The sequence below is a fragment of the Apium graveolens genome, chromosome 5 (assembly GCF_009905375.1).
Source record: "Apium graveolens cultivar Ventura chromosome 5, ASM990537v1, whole genome shotgun sequence".
NCBI classification, from domain to species: Eukaryota; Viridiplantae; Streptophyta; class Magnoliopsida; order Apiales; family Apiaceae; genus Apium; species Apium graveolens.
The window spans coordinates 151,949,915-151,971,488 of NC_133651.1; the positions used below are offsets into that span (position 1 = coordinate 151,949,915).

The following is a 21,574-nucleotide window of genomic DNA, read 5'->3' on the forward strand; positions in this document are numbered from 1 at the left end:
TTATTCTATATGAACTTTAATTTTATTTTCTAAAATATATCACCCAAATAAGGAAGTTTCAATTTCTTGAATTAAAATTTAGAAGCCCAAAAAAAAGATAAATATGATTGAAGCGATTTTAGAGCTCTCGGGGTTATATATATGTATATAAATATAAAGATAAGGATAATGGGATTGAACTTAAAATTTGAATAGAATTTTATTATTTCTGTTAATTGAAAACTGAAAAAGAAGGTAATATTAGTTTATACAAATTTTAAATAGGTTTGAATTTTAAATATTTACATACAAATTCTAAGTAGTATTGACTTTTAAATATTTATTGTCTTTCCTATTTATTTGAATGTAAATAAGAAAATTTATTTTATTGAATTATATACAAATTCTAAATATGATTAATTTTTAAATATTTATTTTATTTTTTATTTATTCAAATAAAATTTAATTTTATTAAATTAAAATAAAGAAACTCTAGAAAAATAGATAAATATGATTCGAGCGATTGTAGAACTATGGGAGTTTTCCTTTATATATATTAAGATTAAGATTAAGAAGATATTGATGATTATGTGAACAATATGAATTACTCAGTTATATCTCATATTTAAAAAAATACGATCAAAATTTCAGTTTCAAATTTTGTCAACAGTAATTTAAAACTTATTATCCTATTTTATTTGATCACAATTAAATATTTACACTTTGAAATAGATTAAAAATTATACATATTTTTTTGACAAAATTTAAGTTTAGTAATTGGAAATGGAATAAAATATGGTGTGTTATATACATTTGAATTTCTTAAAAATTATATTTATTAAATATAAATAAAATATTATATATGTTAATAAAGACCGATAGGGGCAAGTTGTAAACAAGTACGATTATCCTAGGAAACTTAATATTTTTATAAAATAACGTTATAATGGTGATATGATAAATGAAGAATCTTAATTGGTGCGATGAATGTTGATAAAAAATGTTTCATTTTGTTTAACAATAATTAAAACAAAATACAGTACATAGAATTTAGAAACATAATAATCGGGCTTCTGTATAATAGCGGGTGGTTATTACGGCCCAGTTCGTATATTGGGAAGAAGTACCCTAAAATTATAACCCGGCCCAACACAACCCAAACAAATTGAATTTTTGTGAAGCCTAGGGTTTATGGTATTTACACACTTCTAAACCCCTATTCTCCATCTGCCATTTAATCTGGTAATTTGCGCCTAAAGAAACACACACGCACACATCAATGGATTCGAAGAAGAAGAAAAGCAACGGAAGCTTCCAGAAGGTGATAACTGACCCCAGGTTTGCGTCCGTACATTCTGATCCTAGGTTTCAAAATCCACCTCAGCATAAGTCTAAGGTTACAATTGATTCTCGTTTTAATCGGATGTTCACTGATAAGAACTTCACGTCGTCCTCTACGCGGATTGATAAGAGAGGCAAGGTTAAGAAGGAGGATTCTGTTGCCAAGAATCCGCTTAAGCATTATTATCGTCTCGACCAAGAGGAGAACAAGGGGAAAGAGGAGGTGGATAATGAGGATGGAGGCAGTGAGAAAAGTGAGAGTCATATTGAGGGTTCGGATAAGGGAGAGGATGAAAGTGACGGTGGAATTGCGAAATTGAAGAAAAGGACAGGAAATGTGGGAAGTGAAGACGAGGAGAGCGATGAGAGTGGGAGCGATGTTGGAGATTTGGAGGGTGAAGGTGTTGAGAGTGAGGAGGGAGATGATAGTGATGGTGAAATTGTGAAATTGAAGAATGTTAAATCGAAGAAAGTGCAAGTGGGGTCGTCTGACGAGGAAATGGAGAGTGATGAGGAACAGGAAGACGAAGAGGAGGAGGATGGTGATGAGGATAGTTCTTCGACCGGTTCTGAGGCGGAATATTTATCCGAGGAAGAAAATAATCTTGCGTTGGTAAGATTTTGAGGTTTTTTATGTTTTAGTAGCTTAAATATTAGACTTGAAATTGTAAATGGCTTAAAGATTTGAACTTTTTTTTAATCAGGAGGAGAATGTACCGGAAATTGAGAATGAAACTCGTAGGCTTGCAGTTGTCAATATGGATTGGAATCAAGTGAAGGTGAGTTTTTTTTAATACTTTTTTGCATTTTGTTCGAATAAAATAGTTGAGACTTATTTAGCTAGAGGATTATAGGGTTTGACTTCGAAATTATGTCATGAGGCATAATAACGTGACAGCATGCTAAGATTCTACAAGAACCCAAAATATTTTCCTAAAATTGAGAATTCGATCTGCTTTTCACAACTGATTAGAATGCTAGTCAATTGAGAATCAGTTAAAAGTATTGAAGTTGCTCATGCAAATAAATTCAACTATCTGAATTGGTGTTTGTGTATGCTTGTAATGATATGCCATTGTGTTATTTTATTAACAATGTTGTTTTCTACTTTGTTTTGCTTAAACTTTGAGAAAATTATTCATATATCAGTATCTTTCACTTTTCTATGATGTAATTTCCTGCCTTTAGCAATATTCCCATGTTGAGAGTCAGTTTCTTTATGCAGGCAGTTGACTTGTATGTTTTGTTTAGCTCTTTCTTACCTAAAGGAGGAGAAATTATCTCAGTATCTGTATACCCCTCCGAGTTTGGACTCAAGAGAATGGAAGAGGAGGCAGTGCATGGTCCAGTTGGATTGTTTGATGATGATAAGGACAAGAATGCAAGTGATGACGAACGTGACGATGTCAATGAGGAGATTGACATTGAAAAATTGAGGGCTTATGAATTAAGTAGGTTAAGGCAAGTCATTCTGATTTCACTTCTGCATTTATTGAATTTTCCCATGAGAAAGTACACAGTTTACAGTTATTAGTATTAGGAAAGATAACGATCTTAATATGGAAATTCACATAGCTTTTAAGTTTCAAGATGAAAATTAAAAATATAAGCGGTAAGTTTCATGTTGATTTGAAATGGCCTATCCGTTGTTTTATCATTGTCCTAATATTCTGTCAGATTGTACTGATCACAAGTACAATATATGAATATGTAAAATGCAACAATGGCTTTAATATCTTCTAGTTTATGTTTAAAAAAGTTCTCTCACTATTCTACTTTTTTGGGTGTGCTTTTGTCTCGGCAGATACTATTATGCTGTGGTGGAGTGTGATTCAATTGCTACAGCAGATCACATCTACAAAAACTGTGATGGAGTTGAGGTTGAAAGATCATCAAATAAGCTGGACTTGAGGTTTATTCCGGATTCTATGGAATTCAAGCATGCTCCTCGTGATGTTGCTACTGAGGTATTTAAGATGCAAGAAATCTATATAATATGGTTAATAAGATTGTAGTTGTTAAGCTGTCTAGTCGAAGCCTAGGCAGTAAGGTGGATGCATAGGTGCGTGTTGGCCGATAAGTAGCTTTTTTCAAGTGAAACGTCTGGATGCGAGCCTAGGCGCTTGGTGACAGCTGGAGGATTTTTGATAACTAGGCTTACAGTAAGGTGCCTATTAGTTTTTTTTTAGTTGTGTAATATGGAAGATGAATTTTGAAAATACAGAAGCACATTAAAAATATGATAGGTAAAAGATTACACTATTGAGGTACTCCAGAAAGGAACAAGTATCTAAAGAGAATTAGCATGCTTGTGAATATCCATTCCACATACCTGATGCACTCGAGATATGGACCGTGGGCTTTTGATGGCGAGAGTCTAGATAGGAGTGTGGTGACATGTACTGAGGGAATAAAGGCGGTTGTAGTTCTTGGGAAAGATTGGCTACTCACTACTCACTTGTAATTATGGCGGGAGATGGGGAGGCAAGGTTTGGGGTTTGAGTTACCTGTTGTTGATTTGGGTTGGGTCTGACTAGGTTAAGATTTGAGTCTATTTTCTTTGTAATACAAATTATATAGATCGGTAGACTGCTAATTTATCAATTATTTTACTAGTCTAATGTTTTCTGGAGCAGCAGTGGTAATGCATTTAACTTTTCATTTTCTCACTCCCGTTCAGGCACCAGGAAGCTATGATGGCAACAATTTTGAAACAAGAGCTCTGCAGCAGACCAAAGTTCGTCTTACGTGGGATGAAGATGAGCCACAGCGTTCTAAGACCTTGAAAAGAAAATATACTGCCGAACAGGTTTGTAACTTTCATCGTGCAGTCTCTCAAGCTTAATATATATGTATGACTGGTGTATAATAATTGCAAAAGCTACCTTTGACTTATGAGTAACTGGGGGAATCACAGCTGTTTCTCTCTTCGGCACCTCAGGATATTACTTGTTGGAGATGATGTTACATTATTTCTTCTAGATATATACGTACGTTGCTATGTTGAGAAAAACCTAATTATATAAATATCTTGGGTTGTGTAATATACTCCTGAGCAGTCTAGGGATAAGATAATATAAATTATTTTGGACTGTGCTTTAACTTTTAGCAGCTGCCCCCTTTTCTCTGATTGTGCTTGTGTGCTTTCATACAGCTAGCTGAATTGGAGTTAAAGGAGTTTTTGGCTTCTGATGGAAGTGAATCTGATGAAAATGAAAAAAATGATGATGTAGAGGACGGGGAGGACAAAAAGAGTAAGAAACAACATATGTACCGTGCTCTAATTGAATCTGGTGATGCTTCAGATGAAGATGACGAGCAGGGTGCACAAGATATGGAAGTCACTTTCAATACTGGCCTGGAGGATATTAGCAAACAAATTTTGGAAAAGAAAGATAGACAATCTGAAACAGTCTGGGAAGCTTATCTTAGAAAAAGAAAAGAGAAAAAGAAGGCAAGTAAGAATAGGTCCAAGTATTCATCAGAGGATGAGAGTAGTGACTCAGATGGAGAATCAGTAGAAGAAACCGATGACTTCTTTGTTGAAGAAACTCATGCTAAACGAACTAAGGAGGCCCAAGGCAAAAGCACCAGGAAAGGAAAGCAGACCCAAGAAACAACAAAAGAAGCGGAAGCAAGCAGAGCAGAGCTTGAATTATTGCTTGCTGATGAAACTGGAAATACAAACTTAAAGGGATACAACTTGAAGCCTAAAAAGTCCAAGGGTAAGAAGGGCAAAGAAATTCCTGACGAGGAAAAACTACCAATGATTGATGACGATGATCGGAAACGATTTTCCACTCTTCTTAATAGTAATCCCTTATATGCTTTGGACCCAACAGATCCTCAATATAAAAGGTAATTGATCTGATATTGTTGGCATGTCATAATGGTTTCAATCTTTGTTATCTGATGATAATCTTTAGCTTTTGTATCTCATTTGTTTGAAGTAACACTTTTGGTGTTACAGGAGTGCAGCCTTTGCTCGACAAGTCGCACAGAAGCATAAGAAGGATAACCACGAGGAAACAGGAAGAAATGAACCAACAAGATTGCACGAGCGAGCGCCTTTTTCTGATGACCTAGGGACAGGTAGGGATGAGCATGTACTTCCTGAAACGCACACAAGGAAAGATAAGCATGAAATATCTTCACTAGTGAAGTCAATCAAGATGAAGTCTAAACAACTACCAGTGCCCTCTGGTGACAAGATATCAAGGAAGAAAGGAACTTCTACAGATAAACAGGCAAAGAGGGCCAGAGTTCTGTAAAAGCAATCACCATAAAGTTAAACAGAGAGTTTCACTCTTTTTTCTGAGAGGCCTAGGAATTACTTGGCAGAGTAATGCTAAAATTACAAGCAATTGTCCAAGAACAGTGTTTCATGTTACAGTATCAGAATTTATACTGAATTTTTTATATTATGTCATAATGTATTAGTGATTCTCAAGGTCAAATGACATTTGAGACAGAATTTAATAAATTATTCCATATATAAACATATTCTATTGCGTTTAGGGATTTTTTTTTCCTTTCACTTCGATATGATACTATTACTTCTATGTTTCAGGTGATTATTCATTAGAAAGTACCGTATCTTACAAGCTATGAAGTTTTGTGAGATGTATTGAGAAATGCTTCATTTCTTATGAGAGGCTGAATACAAACATATATAGTTCCTAGTGGGAGTTTTGGTGATATGTTTGGACTTGTTGCACATGCTAAAGTGTAGGTAGGATTTTTCATTTATTCTAATATACCATTATAATAGCTAATAATTTGTATGATAAATAAAATAGATAACTAATTAACAAATTGAACTATAAATAAATATACTTAAATGACATAAAATAATAATAAAAATATTATATTATATATAAATATCTAATACAAGCAACAATTATCTTAATAAAAATAAATATAAGTAATAATTAAGAAATCATCTGTTAATCAAGATAAAGTAGAATCATTTTTTATAAAAAATTGAAATATGTTAGTTTGATTTAAAATATTTTCGAAAAGATAATTTTATTTTTATCTTATAAAATAAGAAACACATTCAGATTATATTTAAGTATAAATATTACATGTATTTTATTTGTTTTAAACAATTTAGAGTACATCAATCCAATAAAACATAAAAACTAGGAATAATAATAATAATAATAATGGTGATGATGATAATAATAATAAAACTATTGTAATTTCAAAATTAAATGCAAATTTAATAAAATACACTATATACTATATTTATTTAATTTATTCTAATATTCGATTATAATACTTAATAATCTGTATAACAAACACAATACGTAATTAATTAAGAAATTAAATTATAATTACATATTCTTAAATGATATAAAATTATATTAAAAATATTTTACATATAATACAAGCAACAACTATCTTAATAAAAATAAATTTAAGTATGAATTAACAAATTATTTGTTAATCGGTTTAAATTAGATCATTTTTTTAAAAAATGGAATGTATAAGTTTGTCTTTTAAAAAATTTAGAGCACATGAATCTTATAAAATTCAAGGAAAAATTACAGTTTGCCTTTTAAAAAATTTATAGCACATGAATGCTATAAAACATAAAAATTAGAAAAAAATATAATAATAATAAAAAAATTATTACAATTCAAAATTGAAATAGAAATCTAATAAAATATATTTAAAAGTACTATGACAATTAAGTGTAAAGCATTTTTTCAAAATCATTACTAGGAACGACAAATTATAAAATATTTTTACAAACGCCGTAAGATACGAATCCAAAAAACTTTCTAATTTTTGATCAAATTCCATAAGATTAAGAAAAAATATATATAAATAAAAAAATAATTACGTAAACATATTATATGATATGATTAAAATATTCCATTTACAAATTTATAATGTGAAAAAAAATCTAACAATGAAAGAAATAAAATAAATTATAACATATATGTTATATTTAGGTTATCAATGTCAAATATAAGAATACAATAATAACTAAATATATAAGTATAAAAAGTACAATTTTTTGAAAAATACATTATTCATGAAAAATATAAAATTTATTTAGGAAATAAAATTACCTTATTAAAAATTGGTTAAATAAAGAATAAATATTTCAAAAAAAAAATTATATAAAAAAATAATAATCATGCCGTGCAAAGCTAGTCTTTCCTAATATAATTAATCTAAATCACAGGTAAGTAATCTCCTAGGAATAAATTCGACACCAAAGTACAACTAATTATATGCCTAGATTGATTTCTAACACTCCCCCTCAAGTTAGGCGATCTATGTTTTTCAAACCAAGCATAATACTTAGTTCATTGAGATTGCGTCGAAACAATGCCTTAGCCAAGATGGCTTGTTTTTTAGATGGAACATAATTGAGTGAAATTATCTTGTTCTCAATTTTCTCATTGATAAAATGCCTGTCGATCTCTACATGCTCAGTTCGATCATGATGGACTGGATTTTTGGCAATTGCAATTGCGGATTGATTGTCACACATGATCTTGATTGAAGTTCCAGTCCTAAGATCTTTAAGTAATCTTCGTAACCAGATTCCTTCACATATGCCTAAGGCTAAAGCATGAAACTCAGCCTCCGCACTACTGCGTGCCACCACTTTCTGTTTTTTACTATGCTAAGTCACTAGATTTCCACAAATAAATGAGCAATACCCAGATGTAGATTTACATTTAAAGGGAAACCATCCCAATCTGCATCAATATAAACTTTCAAGGATTGGTCTGCTGATTTTCTGAACATAAGTCCTTTACCAGGATCTTTCTTCAAGTATTTAAGGATGCGGTGTACTGCCTCCATGTGATCTACTGACATGTTGGCAAGAAATTGGCTTACAATGCTAACAACAAAACTTATACATGCGTTAAATATATTATCTTACCTACTAGGCTTTGGTATCGTCCTTTGTCACCTGCTAGTTCATTAGTGCGAGACATTAATTTGGTGTTAGGATCCATAAGAGTTACAACAGGTTTGCACCCAATCTTTCCCGTCTCATGTAGGAGATCTAGGGTATACTTGCATTGAGATACTGAGATTCCTTGACTGCTTCGTGCCACTTCCATTTCAAGAAAATATTTTAAAAAACCTAAGTCTGTAATCTCAAATTTCTGGGATAGTAGCATCTTAAGCCTCTTTATTTCTTCTCCATGATTTCCAGTGAGAACTATATCATTAACATATACAATTAGAACCACGATTCTTTCATCTGTAAAGTGTTTGAAAAATAAAGTATCATCAGCTTATGTTTTGGAGTATCAATCACATATAAGGAACTTGGCAAACTTATCAAACCATGTTCTCGAAGACTATCTAAGTCCGTATATAGTTTTTCTCAGCTTGCAAACTTTACCTTGTGTATATTCAGTCTCAAAGCCACAAGATATATCCATATAAACTTCCTCCACTAGGACTCCATTTAAAATAGCATTTTTGACGTCAAGCTGAAATAATGGCCAATCTTTGTTGACTGCAATGGATAATATAACTAGAATTGTGTTAAGTTTTGCGACAGGAGCAAAGGTCTCCTGATAATCAATTCCATATGTTTGCGTAAACCCTTTAGCCACTAATCGAGCTATATATCTATCCACACATCCATCTGCCTTTTGTTTGACTGAGAATATCCATTTATAACCTACTGTCCTCTTTTCAGGAGGTAATGTTGTTAATACCCATGTGCCATTTGTTTCAAGTGCATTATACTCTTCTAAGGTTGCCTTGCGCCACTCTATATAACGATTCGTACATTTTTGTAATATTTAAAGGTGTGATTACTAAATAATTAAATAAATAAATTATGTATATGGGTTCTATCAGTTGGATATTATTTTATTTATATTTTATTAATTATGTGTGATTATTGGTGTTCGTGGAGCGTTTGTGTAATTAGCGGTGACGTTACGTTATTTGTTTCATGGTTAGAGGTGATTTTATTCAAAATATATTTCCATAAATATTTGAGTTGACTCTAAAATTGTTCTTATCACTTTAAAATTTTATTTATTATTTTTAGGACTTTATGAAATTTAGAAATTAATATTTTATTGATTATTAATCTTTAAATGATTTTTCTGATGGCATTATATTGTAAATTCAGTATTAAATTCAGAAGTGTTTTAAAAATTATGAAATTTGCACTTTATTAAGTTTGGAATATTTCGAGAATTTTAAAATTTGTTCGGAAAATTTTGGGATTTATTTGACTCGCGCGTGGTTCCGTTTAATTATAAAACACGGATCCAATGTGTGCTGTAAAAATGATTTAAAAATCTTTAAAAATTTTGTTTAGTTAATTATTAATCATTGTGCTAATTTTAAAATTATTTCGATAAAATGTTAAAATTATTTTACTCGTAATTTGCCGTTTAAATATACGTGTTTCGTGTTTTTGCGGGTATTTCAGAAAAGGGTTGCAGGGGCTAAATAATATTAAAACAACTTATAAACAAAAATTTCCCCAAACAGTTTTCTTGCGAGCCCTAATTCAATCTCTCCTCTCTCTCTCTCTCTCTCTCTCTCTCGTTTTTCCTCACCTCTCTTCCTTTTCTTTCGCTCGATTAATCATCTTGGTAATTTCTTTTTCCTGTCTGATTCTTTTGCTTCCGTACCTGTCCTCGCCGCCCTGTTGCCGCCGGCTGTTCGGTAAGGCGGCGGCGGTGGCGTGTTTCCCGTCCGCCCTGTTCTTCCCGGCCATATCTGTTCTGATTGTTGTGGTTTCGATTAATTTCTGGTTGTGCATATACATATATATGTGTGTATCTTCGTGTGTGTGGTGGAATCGCTGCCGTTTCTAGTGTTCTTTTATTTCCCCGGCTGCCGCCGTATGTTTTCCGGCGTGGTGGCCGGCGTGCGTGTGATGCACGCGCCCGTGTTCCTGTTGCGTGTATCTGTGTTGCCTTATGTTGCCCTGCTGTGTCTTGGTTAATTCGAGTTGATTTTTTCTTAATTATTATTTTCTGTAGAAATTACTCGAGAAGCATTCGTGATATAAAATATATTTCTCGTGCGGAAAATAATTTGAATAATCGATGAAATTTATGTTGGAACCCGAAAGTAATCGGGTACCCGTAAATTTTATCGCCGTCGGCGATGAGCTTCGGCGAGCCGACGGTGGACTATGATGAATATTTCCGAGTCCTACAATTTAAAATACAAAATACGATTTAAGGTGCGAATTGCGAATAAAATACGATTAAAACATAAAAACACGGCTAATAATTAATAATTGTATTTAATTGGTAACTGAGAATTTTGGACTGATATTGATGACTGAAATCGGTGGTTGGGTTTTAATAGTGATTGATTAAGGTTGTGATTGTTTTGACATCGGGATGTTCGACGGGTTAGCGGATAATCAAAGGAGGTGCTGCCCGATTTCCGGAAAAAAATAATTACGGAAATACGAGGACGTACCCAGTGGCTATCGGAACGTTGATCGATTATATGTAACTATTTTGTACAAAACCTGATTATGTGTTGCGATGGAATACTTTGTGAAACCGATAACCCTAATTTCGTAAAAGGACAAATATACCTATATTATGAAAACGAACACGGAACCGACTTTTGAAGACGTGAACCCTAATTGATACGTATTTTATTATATTGAGAATGTTACGATTCGGGTTTATTAACGTATGGGTAGGTTGTTAGCGAGGACAGTCAAACATATTCGGACGTCTAATTTAGGGTATTTTGGTTCCCGTAGGTTCCAGTTGAAATCCTTAGCATCCCGGTCAGTGCAAAGCCAGTCAGAAATTAGTGTTAAAGCGTATTAAGGCAAGTATCCCTGACCATATCTTTATGATTGAGCATATATGAATATAATGTTGTTTTATTCTCATAGTGGAATATAATGATTTAAGTTACGTATTCCCTGGGTTTTAAATGGTTTTGCTAACTTGTGTTTTGGGGGAAAAGTAACTTCTGAAATACCTATCTCTAAGTTCTGAATAAAATGAAAATGTTTTGGAAAATGTGCTGTGTTATAATTATTTTGATAAGAGATAGGTAAGTGATTTGGAAAGCTGGATAAAAATGATCAGATAATTGGATGAGTGTGCGCAGAAGGCCCGTAACTGCCTGGAAGTTAGCGTAAGAGGCGAAGTGGTTGCGCACCCTGTTATAACCACCAGCCCAGCGTGACAGAGACCTAGCTAGTCTCTGAGTTCCGGAACAAGTTTCATAGGATAGCCTGATCAGCTGTCTCACCAGGGATCATCCAATACTTTTATATTTGAGCAAGTGATTTTATGGTTCCCGTAACGGAACAATTAGTTTTATAGGTCCCGCGATGGGACAAATGATTTGAAAATGGAAGTAGCATGCTAAAATTTAACCTTACTATTTACACAACACTATTAATAAAATGATTAGAGAGCATGCTAGCTATTAAAGATCCAGTTTCAACAGTTTATCAGTTTTTATCTGTTTACACTTGTTTTAGTTGTTTTCTACTAACAAGATGTAATTTCTGTTCTTACAATTGTTTATTATAAACTGTTTTAGTTAGTATTCATATAGTGGTACTGCTGAGCGGTTGATCGCTCACTCTTGCAAGTGTGTTTGTATATTTTCGCATTACAGATGCCTAGGAGATGTTGCTGTTTTGCTAAGGGCCAGTTTCCAATTCCTCCTGTGTCGAGCTCCTCTGAATAGGTTATGTCTGGCGAAGTGTGGTCTGTGAGTTGCTGTAGAATAATAGTCATGGCAGGTTGTTTTTAATAAGATGGTTTGTAATAAGTGTGTAACCTAAATTAGACTTGAACCTGGAAAAGATCTTGTGGAGAGTTGTTTATATTAAAATAAAGTAAGTTAGTTGTATTATAATTGTGGTGTTATGTTGTTGGTGACGTCAACTCCTGACCTGGGGTTGAGGCCGTCACAGGTTGGTATCAGAGCTATAGGTTTGAGTCCTTGATTTAGGTTAGGAGTGGAGTTGGAAAGGGGTAATATTGGTATATAGGGAGTGAATCAGCAACTCACATCTAGAGGAGTAAGTTTAAGAGTCTAGTCGAGGGTTCGAAGGCGTAACCCTGGCATATTTTGAGGATTTTGGAACTGCCCTGATCTTTAGTGTATTTCCCTGGTTCAGATGCCATTGGTAATGGCCGATAGGGATTCCTAGATAGTTTTTCCTCGAGAACGAGTCCGACCATGTGAATTTAGTCAGTGTTATATTATAGGTATTGTTGTATGCTGCTGGTATCGTGTTGTTATTACTGTTGTTATTTTATTGTTGCAATTGTTGCTGATTTTGTTAAATCTAGCCACTCATTACAGTCGGACCCCAGCTCAATGAGGGTGGGAATATTTTATTGCGGCAGTATTCTCTTGGCACATGAAAATGTTGCTACCCGGGGGAAATTCTTTTAAACTAAAAATCATTTGCTATGTTTCAGGAGAATGCCGCCCAAGAAGAATATCCCATCCAATTCCTCTAGCAGAGCTACTGAAGGGGGCCCAGTTATGGGTGAGTTTCTAGATTTGCTGCGCCAACAGTCTAATCAAATGGCTCAGCAGCAAGAACAATTTCAGCAGCTGCAACAATTTCTACAACAACAACAACAACAGTAGTTCATACAGCAGCAACAACAACAAATTCAACAGCAACAGCTACAAATTCAGCAGCAACCTCAGCAAAGAGAAGTGAACCAAACTGTGAGTTTTAAATCTTTTCAGTCGGTAAAGCCCCCAGAGTTTAAGGGTGAGGTGGACCCAGTGGCTGCTAGAATTTGGCTAAAGGAAATAGAAAAAGCTTTCACCCTCACGCAAGTAAGTGATAATCTTAGATCAGACTATGCGAGCTATTTTCTCAAGGGTGAAGCGAATTATTGGTGGGAATCCACCCGTGCCGTAGAAGGAGAAGGCCCTGTCTCTTGGGCCAGGTTTACAGAGTTGTTCTTGGAAAAATATTTTCCGGACTGTTTGCAGAACCAGTTAGAAGTTGAGTTCTTGGAATTGAAGCAGGATGAAAAGAGTGTAGCCGAGTATGAGGCCAAGTTTACGGAATTGGCTCGACTGGTTCCTGTGCATGTGAATACTGAAGCTCAGAAAGCGAAGAGGTTCCAGCTGGGACTGAAGCCAGAAATTCGCAGTGGGTTTGTAGCCTTGCAGCTCAAGACATATCCCTCCGTAGTTCAGGCCGCGCTGGTAATTGAAAGTGACCAGAAGTTGGCTGCCAAGGAAAAGGGCGATAAGAAAAGGAAATCTGAAAGCATCACTGGTGAAACGAATCCAGGGGGATCCAGTCAGAGGTTTCAGAAGAGGTTTGGCCAGAACAGAAATAAAAGATTTAGAAGACAGAATTTCCTCAGGCTAGGCCTGCTGCCACCTCAGTTGCCTCCACTCCAGCTCAGTCATCAAATTCCATATAGGATTGTAAGGTATGTGGGAAGAGACATAGTGGCCCGTGCAAAAGGGATTTTCAGTGCTTCAAATGTCATCAAAAGGGTCATTACGCATCCGAATGCAATATAGAGAAACCCGCAATTACTTGCTACAACTGCGGGAAGGTGGGACATGTTGCTCGGTATTGTAAGACAGCTACTCAAGGTACTGCATCTCAAGGACCGGCATCCAGCACAGCTAAAGCCAGAACTTTCAAAATGACAAAAAGGTCCAATGCTCAGGACTCGGACGTAGTGGCAGATACGCTCTCTCTCAACTCTGTACATGTTAAAGTTTTATTTGATTCAGGAGCATCTAAGTCTTTTATATCAAGGAATTGTGTGGTTAAGATGGACTTAATGTTAGAAGATTTGGCTGAACTTTTGACTATAGAAGTAGCCAATCATGATAGAGTTTCAGTGAGTCAGTTTTGCCCTAAGTGTTAATTGGAAATCCACGGATACTCTTTTTCGGCTGATATAATACCCTTCGAGCTAGGAGAGTTCGACGTGATTTTAGGAATGGATTGGTTGTCCCAGTATAAGGCTAACATTGATTGTAAGAAGAAGAAAATTCTGATGGTTACTGAGGATAATATTAAGGTGACTTATCAAGGACAAAGGCAAGAAAAGAAATTTCTCTCGATATTCCAGACAAAGAGATTGTTAAGACAAGGATGCGAAGCTTACTTAGCACACGTAATAGATATGGAGAAAGGAGTATTTGACTTGGACCAGATTCCCGTAGTAAGGGAATTCCCAGACGTTTTTCCAGATGAATTGCCCGGATTGCCACCAGATCGTGAAATTGAGTTTTCCATAGACTTAGTTCCCGGAGCAGAACCAGTTTCAAAGGCTCCTTATCGCATGACTCCAGTTGAAATGAAAGAACTAGCTAAGCAACTCCTGGAATTATTGGACAAAGGCGTGATTAGGCCAAGTGTATCTCCGTGGGGTGCTCCAGTATTATTCGTAAAGAAGAAGGATGGAAGTATGAGATTGTGTATTGATTATCGGGAATTAAACAAGTTAACCATTAAAAACAAGTATCCCCTACCAAGGATAGATGACCTGTTTGACCAACTTAAGGGAGCGTGTTGTTTCTCGAAGATTGACTTGAGATCAGGATACCATCAGTTAAAGATCAAGCCTGAAGACATACCAAAGACTGCATTCAGGACCCGATATGGACATTATGAGTTCTTAGTAATGTCATTTGGATTGACCAATGCACTAGCTGCCTTCATGGATTTAATGAATCGGGTGTATAAAGAATACTTGGATAAGTTTGTGATTGTATTTATTGATGACATCCTCATTTATTCGAAGACTAGAGAAGATCATGCTAATCATTTGAAGATTTCCCTGCAAAGGCTAAGAGAGAAGCAGTTGTACGCAAAGTTTTCGAAGTGCGAATTTTGGTTGGAGGAAGTTCAATTCTTAGGTCATGTAGTAGGAAAAGATGGAATTAAAGTGGATCCTGTAAATATTGAAGCGGTATCCAAGTGGGAACAACCAAAGACTCCGACGGAAATCAGAAGCTTTCTTGGGTTAGCAGGTTATTATCGAAGATTCGTAAAGGATTTCTCCAAGATTGCAACTCCATTGACCAGGTTGACCCGGAAGAATGAGAAGTTTAATTGGACAGAGAAGTGCGAGGAAAGCTTCCAAGAATTGAAAAAGAGGTTAGTAACAGCCCCAGTATTAGCATTATCAGATGAGACAGGAAACTTCGTGATCTATAGTGACGCTTCCTTGAAAGGTTTGAGTTGTGTATTAATGCAACATGATAAAGCCATTGCCTATGCTTCTAGACAGTTAAAGCCTCATGAGAAAAAGTATCCAGTGCATGATTTGGAATTAGCAACAATTGTGTTCGCGTTGAAGCTGTGGAGACATTACTTATACGGAGAAAAATGTGAAATTTATACAGATCATAAAAGTTTAAAGTATATATTTACTCAGAAGGATCTGAACATGTGACAACGGAGATGGCTAGAACTGATTAAGGATTACGATTGCTCCATTAATTACCACCCAGGCAAGGCCAATGTAGTGGCAGATGCCCTAAGCCGGAAGGAAATGTTGAATGCGATCAAAGTTTCCAAGGAACTCACTAGGGAATTGGAGAAGCTGGAAATTGAGGTTCGAGTGATGGAAGGGAATCAAGGACAATTTTATGAGATCACTTTTCGGCCAGAATTGATGGACAAGATTCAGAAGTGTCAGGAAGAAATGATGGATCAAGGGTTAGAGAGTTTAACTGGAGAAGAACTTTGCACACAAAAGGATAGCAAGGGTATGTATAGGTTTTCCTCGAGGATATGGATTCCCAATATAACTGAACTAAGGAATGAGATATTGCGGGAAGCTCATAATTCCAAATTTTCCATTCACCCGGGGAGCACTAAAATGTATCAAGATTTAAAGACGAACTTTTGGTGGCCAGGAATTAAAAAGGAAATTGCAAGTTGGGTTAACAAATGCCATGTATGCCAGACAGTGAAGGCGGAACATCAAAGACCAAGTGGATTGTTGCAATCTTTGGAGATTCCACAGTGGAAATGGGAGGAAATCGCGATGGATTTTGTAGTAGGACTGCCAAAGACAAAATCGAGCCATGATGCGATTTGGGTAATTATTGATAGGTTGACCAAGTCTGCATATTTTCTCCCAATCAATGAAAATTATTCTTTGGACAGGCTAGTTAAATTATATTTGGATGAAATTGTTACCAAACATGGAGTTCCTGATTCAATCGTATCGGATCGAGATCCAAGATTTAATTCCAGATTCTGGATGATATTCCAGGAATGTTTAGGGACTAAATTGAAAATGAGTACCGCCTACCATCCCCAGACAGATGGCCAAAGTGAAAGAACCATTCAGACGATAGAAGACATGTTAAGGGTTTGTGCTTTGGATTTTAAAGGAAATTGGGACGAGCACTTGCCGCTGATTGAGTTTTCTTATAATAACAGTTATCATGCCAGTATAGGAATGCCGCCCTACGAAGCCTTGTATGGACGTAAGTGTAGGTCCCCTCTTTATTGGGATAAAGTAGGAGAAAAGAAATTATTAGGCCCTGAATTGGTTCAACAGACTAAGGACGCAATTATATTGATTCGAAAAAGGTTAGAGGCAGCTCAAGATAGACAGAAAAAGAACGCAGACCTTCATCGAAAAGACGTGGAGATGGAAATAGGATCGTTGGTATTGCTAAAAGTGTCGCCCTGGAAAGGATTGGTTTGATTTGGACAGAAGGGCAATTTAAGTCCTAGATATATCGGACCTTTTGAAATACTGAGGAAAGTTGGTAAGGTTGCCTATGAATTGGCATTGCCACCGCAATTACAACATATCCACAATGTATTCCATGTGTCCATGCTGAAGCGTTATATCCCTGATTCAAATCAAATTATTGAATATGAACCAATTAATCTTCAGCCAGATTTATCCTACGAGGAACGGCCGATCCAGATCCTAGATCGTAAAGAGAGAGTTCTTAGAAATAAGTCTATTCCCATAGTTAAAGTACTGTGGCGGAATCCTCGAGTAGAAGAGTCCACTTGGGAATTAGAGTCAGATATGCTTGACAAATATCCTCATTTGTTTAATTAGATCAGATTCTGAGGACAGAATCTTTTTAAGGGGGGAAGGATATAACGACTCGTACATTTTTATAATATTTAAAGGTGTGATTACTAAATAATTAAATAAATAAATTATGTATATGGGTTCTATCAGTTGGATATTATTTTGTTTATATTTTATTAATTATGTGTGATTATTGGTGTTCGTGGAGCGTTTGTGTAATTAGCGGTGACGTTATGTTATTTGTTTCATGGTTATAGGTGATTTTATTCAAAATATATTTCCATAAATATTTGGGTTGACTCTAAAATTGTTCTTATCACTTTACAATTTTATTTATTATTTTTAGGACTTTATGAAATTTAAAAATCAATATTTTATTAATTATTAATCTTTAAATGATTTTTCTGATGGCATTATATTGTAAATTCAGTATTAAATTCAGAAGTGTTTCAAAAATTATGAAATTATGAAATTTGCACTTTATTAACTTCAGAATATTCCGAGAATTTTAAAATTTGTTCGGAAATTTTTGGTATTTATTTGACTCGCACGTGATTCCGTTTAATTATAAAACACAGATCCAATGTGTGCTGTAAAAATGATTTAAAAATCCTTAAAAATTTTGTTTAGTTAATTATTAATTATTGTGCTAATTTTAAAATTATTTCGGTAAAATGTTAAAATTATTTTACTCGTAATTTGCCGTTTAAATATACGTGTTTCGTGTTTTTACAAGTATTTCAGAAAAGGGTTGCAGGGGCTAAATAATATTAATACAGCTTATAAACAAAAATTTCCCCAAACAGTTTTCTTGCGAGCCCTAATTCAATCTCTCCTCTCTCTCTCTCTCGTTTTTCCTCACCTCTCTTCCTTTTCTTTCGCTCGATTAATCATCCTGGTAATTTCTTTTTCTTGTCTGATTCTTTTGCTTCCGTACCTGTCCTCGCCGCCCTGTTGCCGCCGGCTGTTCGGTAAGGCGGCGACGGTGGCGTGCTTCCCGGCCGCCCTGTTCTTCCCGACCATATATGTTTTGATTGTTGTGGTTTCGATTAATTTCTGGTTGTGCATATACATATATATGTGTGTATCTTCGTGTGTGTGGTGGAATCGTTGCCGTTTTTAGTGTTCTTTTATTTCCCCGGCCGCCGCCGTATGTTTTCCGACGTGGTGGCCGGCGTGCGTGTGATGCACGCGCCCGTGTTCCTGTTGCGTGTATCCGTGTTGCCTTACATTGCCCTGCTGTGTCTTGGTTAATTCAAGTTGATTTTTCTTAATTATTATTTTATGCAGAAATTACTCGAGTAGCATTCGTGATATAAAATATATTTCTCGTACGGAAAATAATTTGAATAATCGATGAAATTTATGTTGGAACCCGAAAGTAATCGGGTACCCGTAAATTTTATCGCCGTCGGCGATGAGCTTCAGCGAGCCGACGGTGGACTATGATGAATATTTCTGAGTCCTACAATTTAAAATACAAAATACGATTTAAGGTGCGAATTGCGAATAAAATACGATTAAAACATAAAAACATGGCTAATAATTAATAATTGTATTTAATTGGTAACTGAGAATTTTGGACTAATATTGATGACTGAAATCGGTGGTTGGGTTTTAATTGTGATTGATAGTGGTTGTGTTTGTTTTGACGTCGGGATGTTCGACGGGTTAGCTGATAATCAAAGGTGGTGCTGCCCGATTTCCGGAAAAATTTAATTACAGAAATACGAGGACGTACTCAGTGGCTATCGGAACGTTGATCGATTATATGTAACTATTTTGTACAAAACCTGATTATGTGTTGCGATGGAATACTTTGTGAAACCGATAACCTAATTTCATAAAAGGACAAATATACCTATATTATGAAAACGAACACTGAACCGACTTTTGAAGACGTGAACCCTAATTGATACGTATATTATTATATTGAGAATGTTACGAGTCGGGTTTATTAACGTATGGGTAGGTTGTTAGCGAGGACAGTCAAGCATATTCGGACGTCTAATTTAGGTTATTTTGGTTCCTGTAGGTTCCAGTTGAAATCCTTAGCATCCCGGTCAGTGCAAAGCCAGTCAGAAATTAGTGTTAAAGCGTATTAAGGCAAGTATCCCTGACCATATCTTTATGATTCAGCATATATAAATATAATGTTGTTTTATTCTCATAGTGGAACAGAATGATTTAAGTTACGTATTCCATGGGTTTTAAATGGTTTTCTTAACTTGTGTTTTGGGGGAAAAGTAACTTCTAAAATACCTATCTCTAAGTTCTGAATAAAATGAAAATGTTATGGAAAATGTGCTGTGTTATAATTGTTTTGATAAGAGATAGGTAAGTGATTTGGAAAACTGGATAAAAATGATCAGATAATTGGATGAGTGTGCGCAGAAGGCCCGTAACGGCCTGGAAGTTAGCGTAAGAGGCGAAGTGGTTGCGCACCCTGTTATAACCACCAGCCCAACGTGACAGAGACATAGCTAGTCTCTGAGTTCCGGAACAAGTTTCATAGGATAGCCTGATCAGCTGTCTCACCAGGGATCATCCAATGCTTTTATATTTGAGCAAGTGATTTTATGGTTCCCGTAACGGAACAATTAGTTTTATAGGTCCCACGATGGGACGAATGATTTGAAAATGGAAGTAGCATGCTAAAATTTAACCTTACTATTTACACAACACTATTAATAAAATGATTAGAGAGCATGCTAGCTATTAAAGATCCAGTTTCAACAGTTTATCAGTTTTTATCTGTTTACACTTGTTTTAGTTGTTTTCTACTAACAAGATGTAATTTCTGTTCCTACAATTGTTTATTATAAACTGTTTTAGTTAGTATTCATATAGTGGTACTGTTGAGCGGTTGATCGCTCACTCTTGCAAGTGTGTTTGTATATTTTCGCATTGCAGATGCCTAGGAGATGTTACTGTTTTGCTAAGGGCCAGTTTCCAATTCCTCCTGTGTCGAGCTCCTCTGAATAGGTTGTGTCTAGCGAAGTGTGGTCTGTGAGTTGCTGTAGAATAATAGTCATGACAGGTTGTTTTTAATAAGATGGTTTGTAATAAGTGTGTAACCTAAATTAGACTTGAACCTGGAAAAGATCTTGTGGAGAGTTGTTTATATTAAAATAAAGTAAGTTAGTTGTATTATAATTGTGGTGTCATGTTGTTGGTGACGTCAACTCCTGACCTGGGGTTGAGGCCGTCACACTCTAGAATCTTTAGGGCCTCATAAACTGATTTAGGAATGGTGATGTTGTCTAAGGATGTCACAAATGCCTGAAATTTTGGAGACAAATTGTTGTAGGATATAAAACTGCGAAGTGGATGTTGAGTGCATGATCAAACCCCTTTTCTTTGTGCAATAGGGAGATCCAACTCCGGGTCAAAACCTAGACTTGATTGAGTAATCTATTGACAATCTGAAACTACTTTTGAATTAACACTTACCTTATTTTGTATATTTTCAGGTTCGACTTGGCATATAGGAGTTTCTTGACCTTGCTGATTTTGTACAGGTATGTCACGGGTTTTCCTTCTTTCATAAACTTTTATAGCATCATTAGGAAGAAGGAGATGTTTGGGATATGCAACTGAAGATCGATCAATAACGGAATTTGATGGAGACATATGTTTGTCCAGGTCTGAATTTGGAACCAAAGTTGGAATAGCAGGAGAATATATATTGGAGGACTGTGATATCAAATTCGGTTCAATAATTGATGACCAATCCCAATTCTGAAATTCATTTTTGTTGCTCTCCCCCTGAATTCCAGAATTGGAGTAAAATGGAATATTTTCAAACAAAGTAACACCCATTGTATTATAAAAAATTTTAGTAGCTGGAGAGAAACACTTGTAACCTTTTTGATTAGCTGAATATCCGGGGAGGATACACTTAAGTGCACGAGCATCAAGTTTGCTACGAAATTGAGAATGAACATGAACAAAAGCAGTGCAACCGAATAGTTTGAAAGGAATTTGTGACATTAGATGTGAGGTGCGATATAGACCTTGAAACATTTGTATGGGTGATCTAAAGTTGAAAACACAAGAAGGCATACGGTTGATCAAATATGTTGTAGTGAGAATGGCCTCACCCCAGAATTTCTTTGGAACATTGGTTTGAAATAGCAAAGATCGGGAAACCTCAAGTAAATGACGATTTTTACGTTCAGCCATACCATTTTGTTGTGGTGTGTCGACACAAGAACTCTGTTGAACAATTCCATGGG

At 35.3% G+C, this 21,574-nt stretch overlaps 1 protein-coding gene across 1 annotated transcript; it reads left to right on the forward strand.

The window, feature by feature from the left end:
- Positions 1–1,167: 1,167 nt before the first annotated feature.
- On the forward strand, positions 1,168–5,821 carry LOC141724577 (pre-rRNA-processing protein esf1). Its single transcript, XM_074526768.1, has 7 exons — positions 1,168–1,933; positions 2,025–2,099; positions 2,546–2,781; positions 3,125–3,287; positions 4,001–4,129; positions 4,475–5,178; positions 5,291–5,821. The coding sequence occupies exons 1-7, from the start codon at positions 1,259–1,261 to the stop codon at positions 5,589–5,591; spliced, it is 2,283 nt and encodes a 760-aa protein (XP_074382869.1). The 5' UTR covers positions 1,168–1,258; the 3' UTR covers positions 5,592–5,821.
- Positions 5,822–21,574: the final 15,753 nt, after the last annotated feature.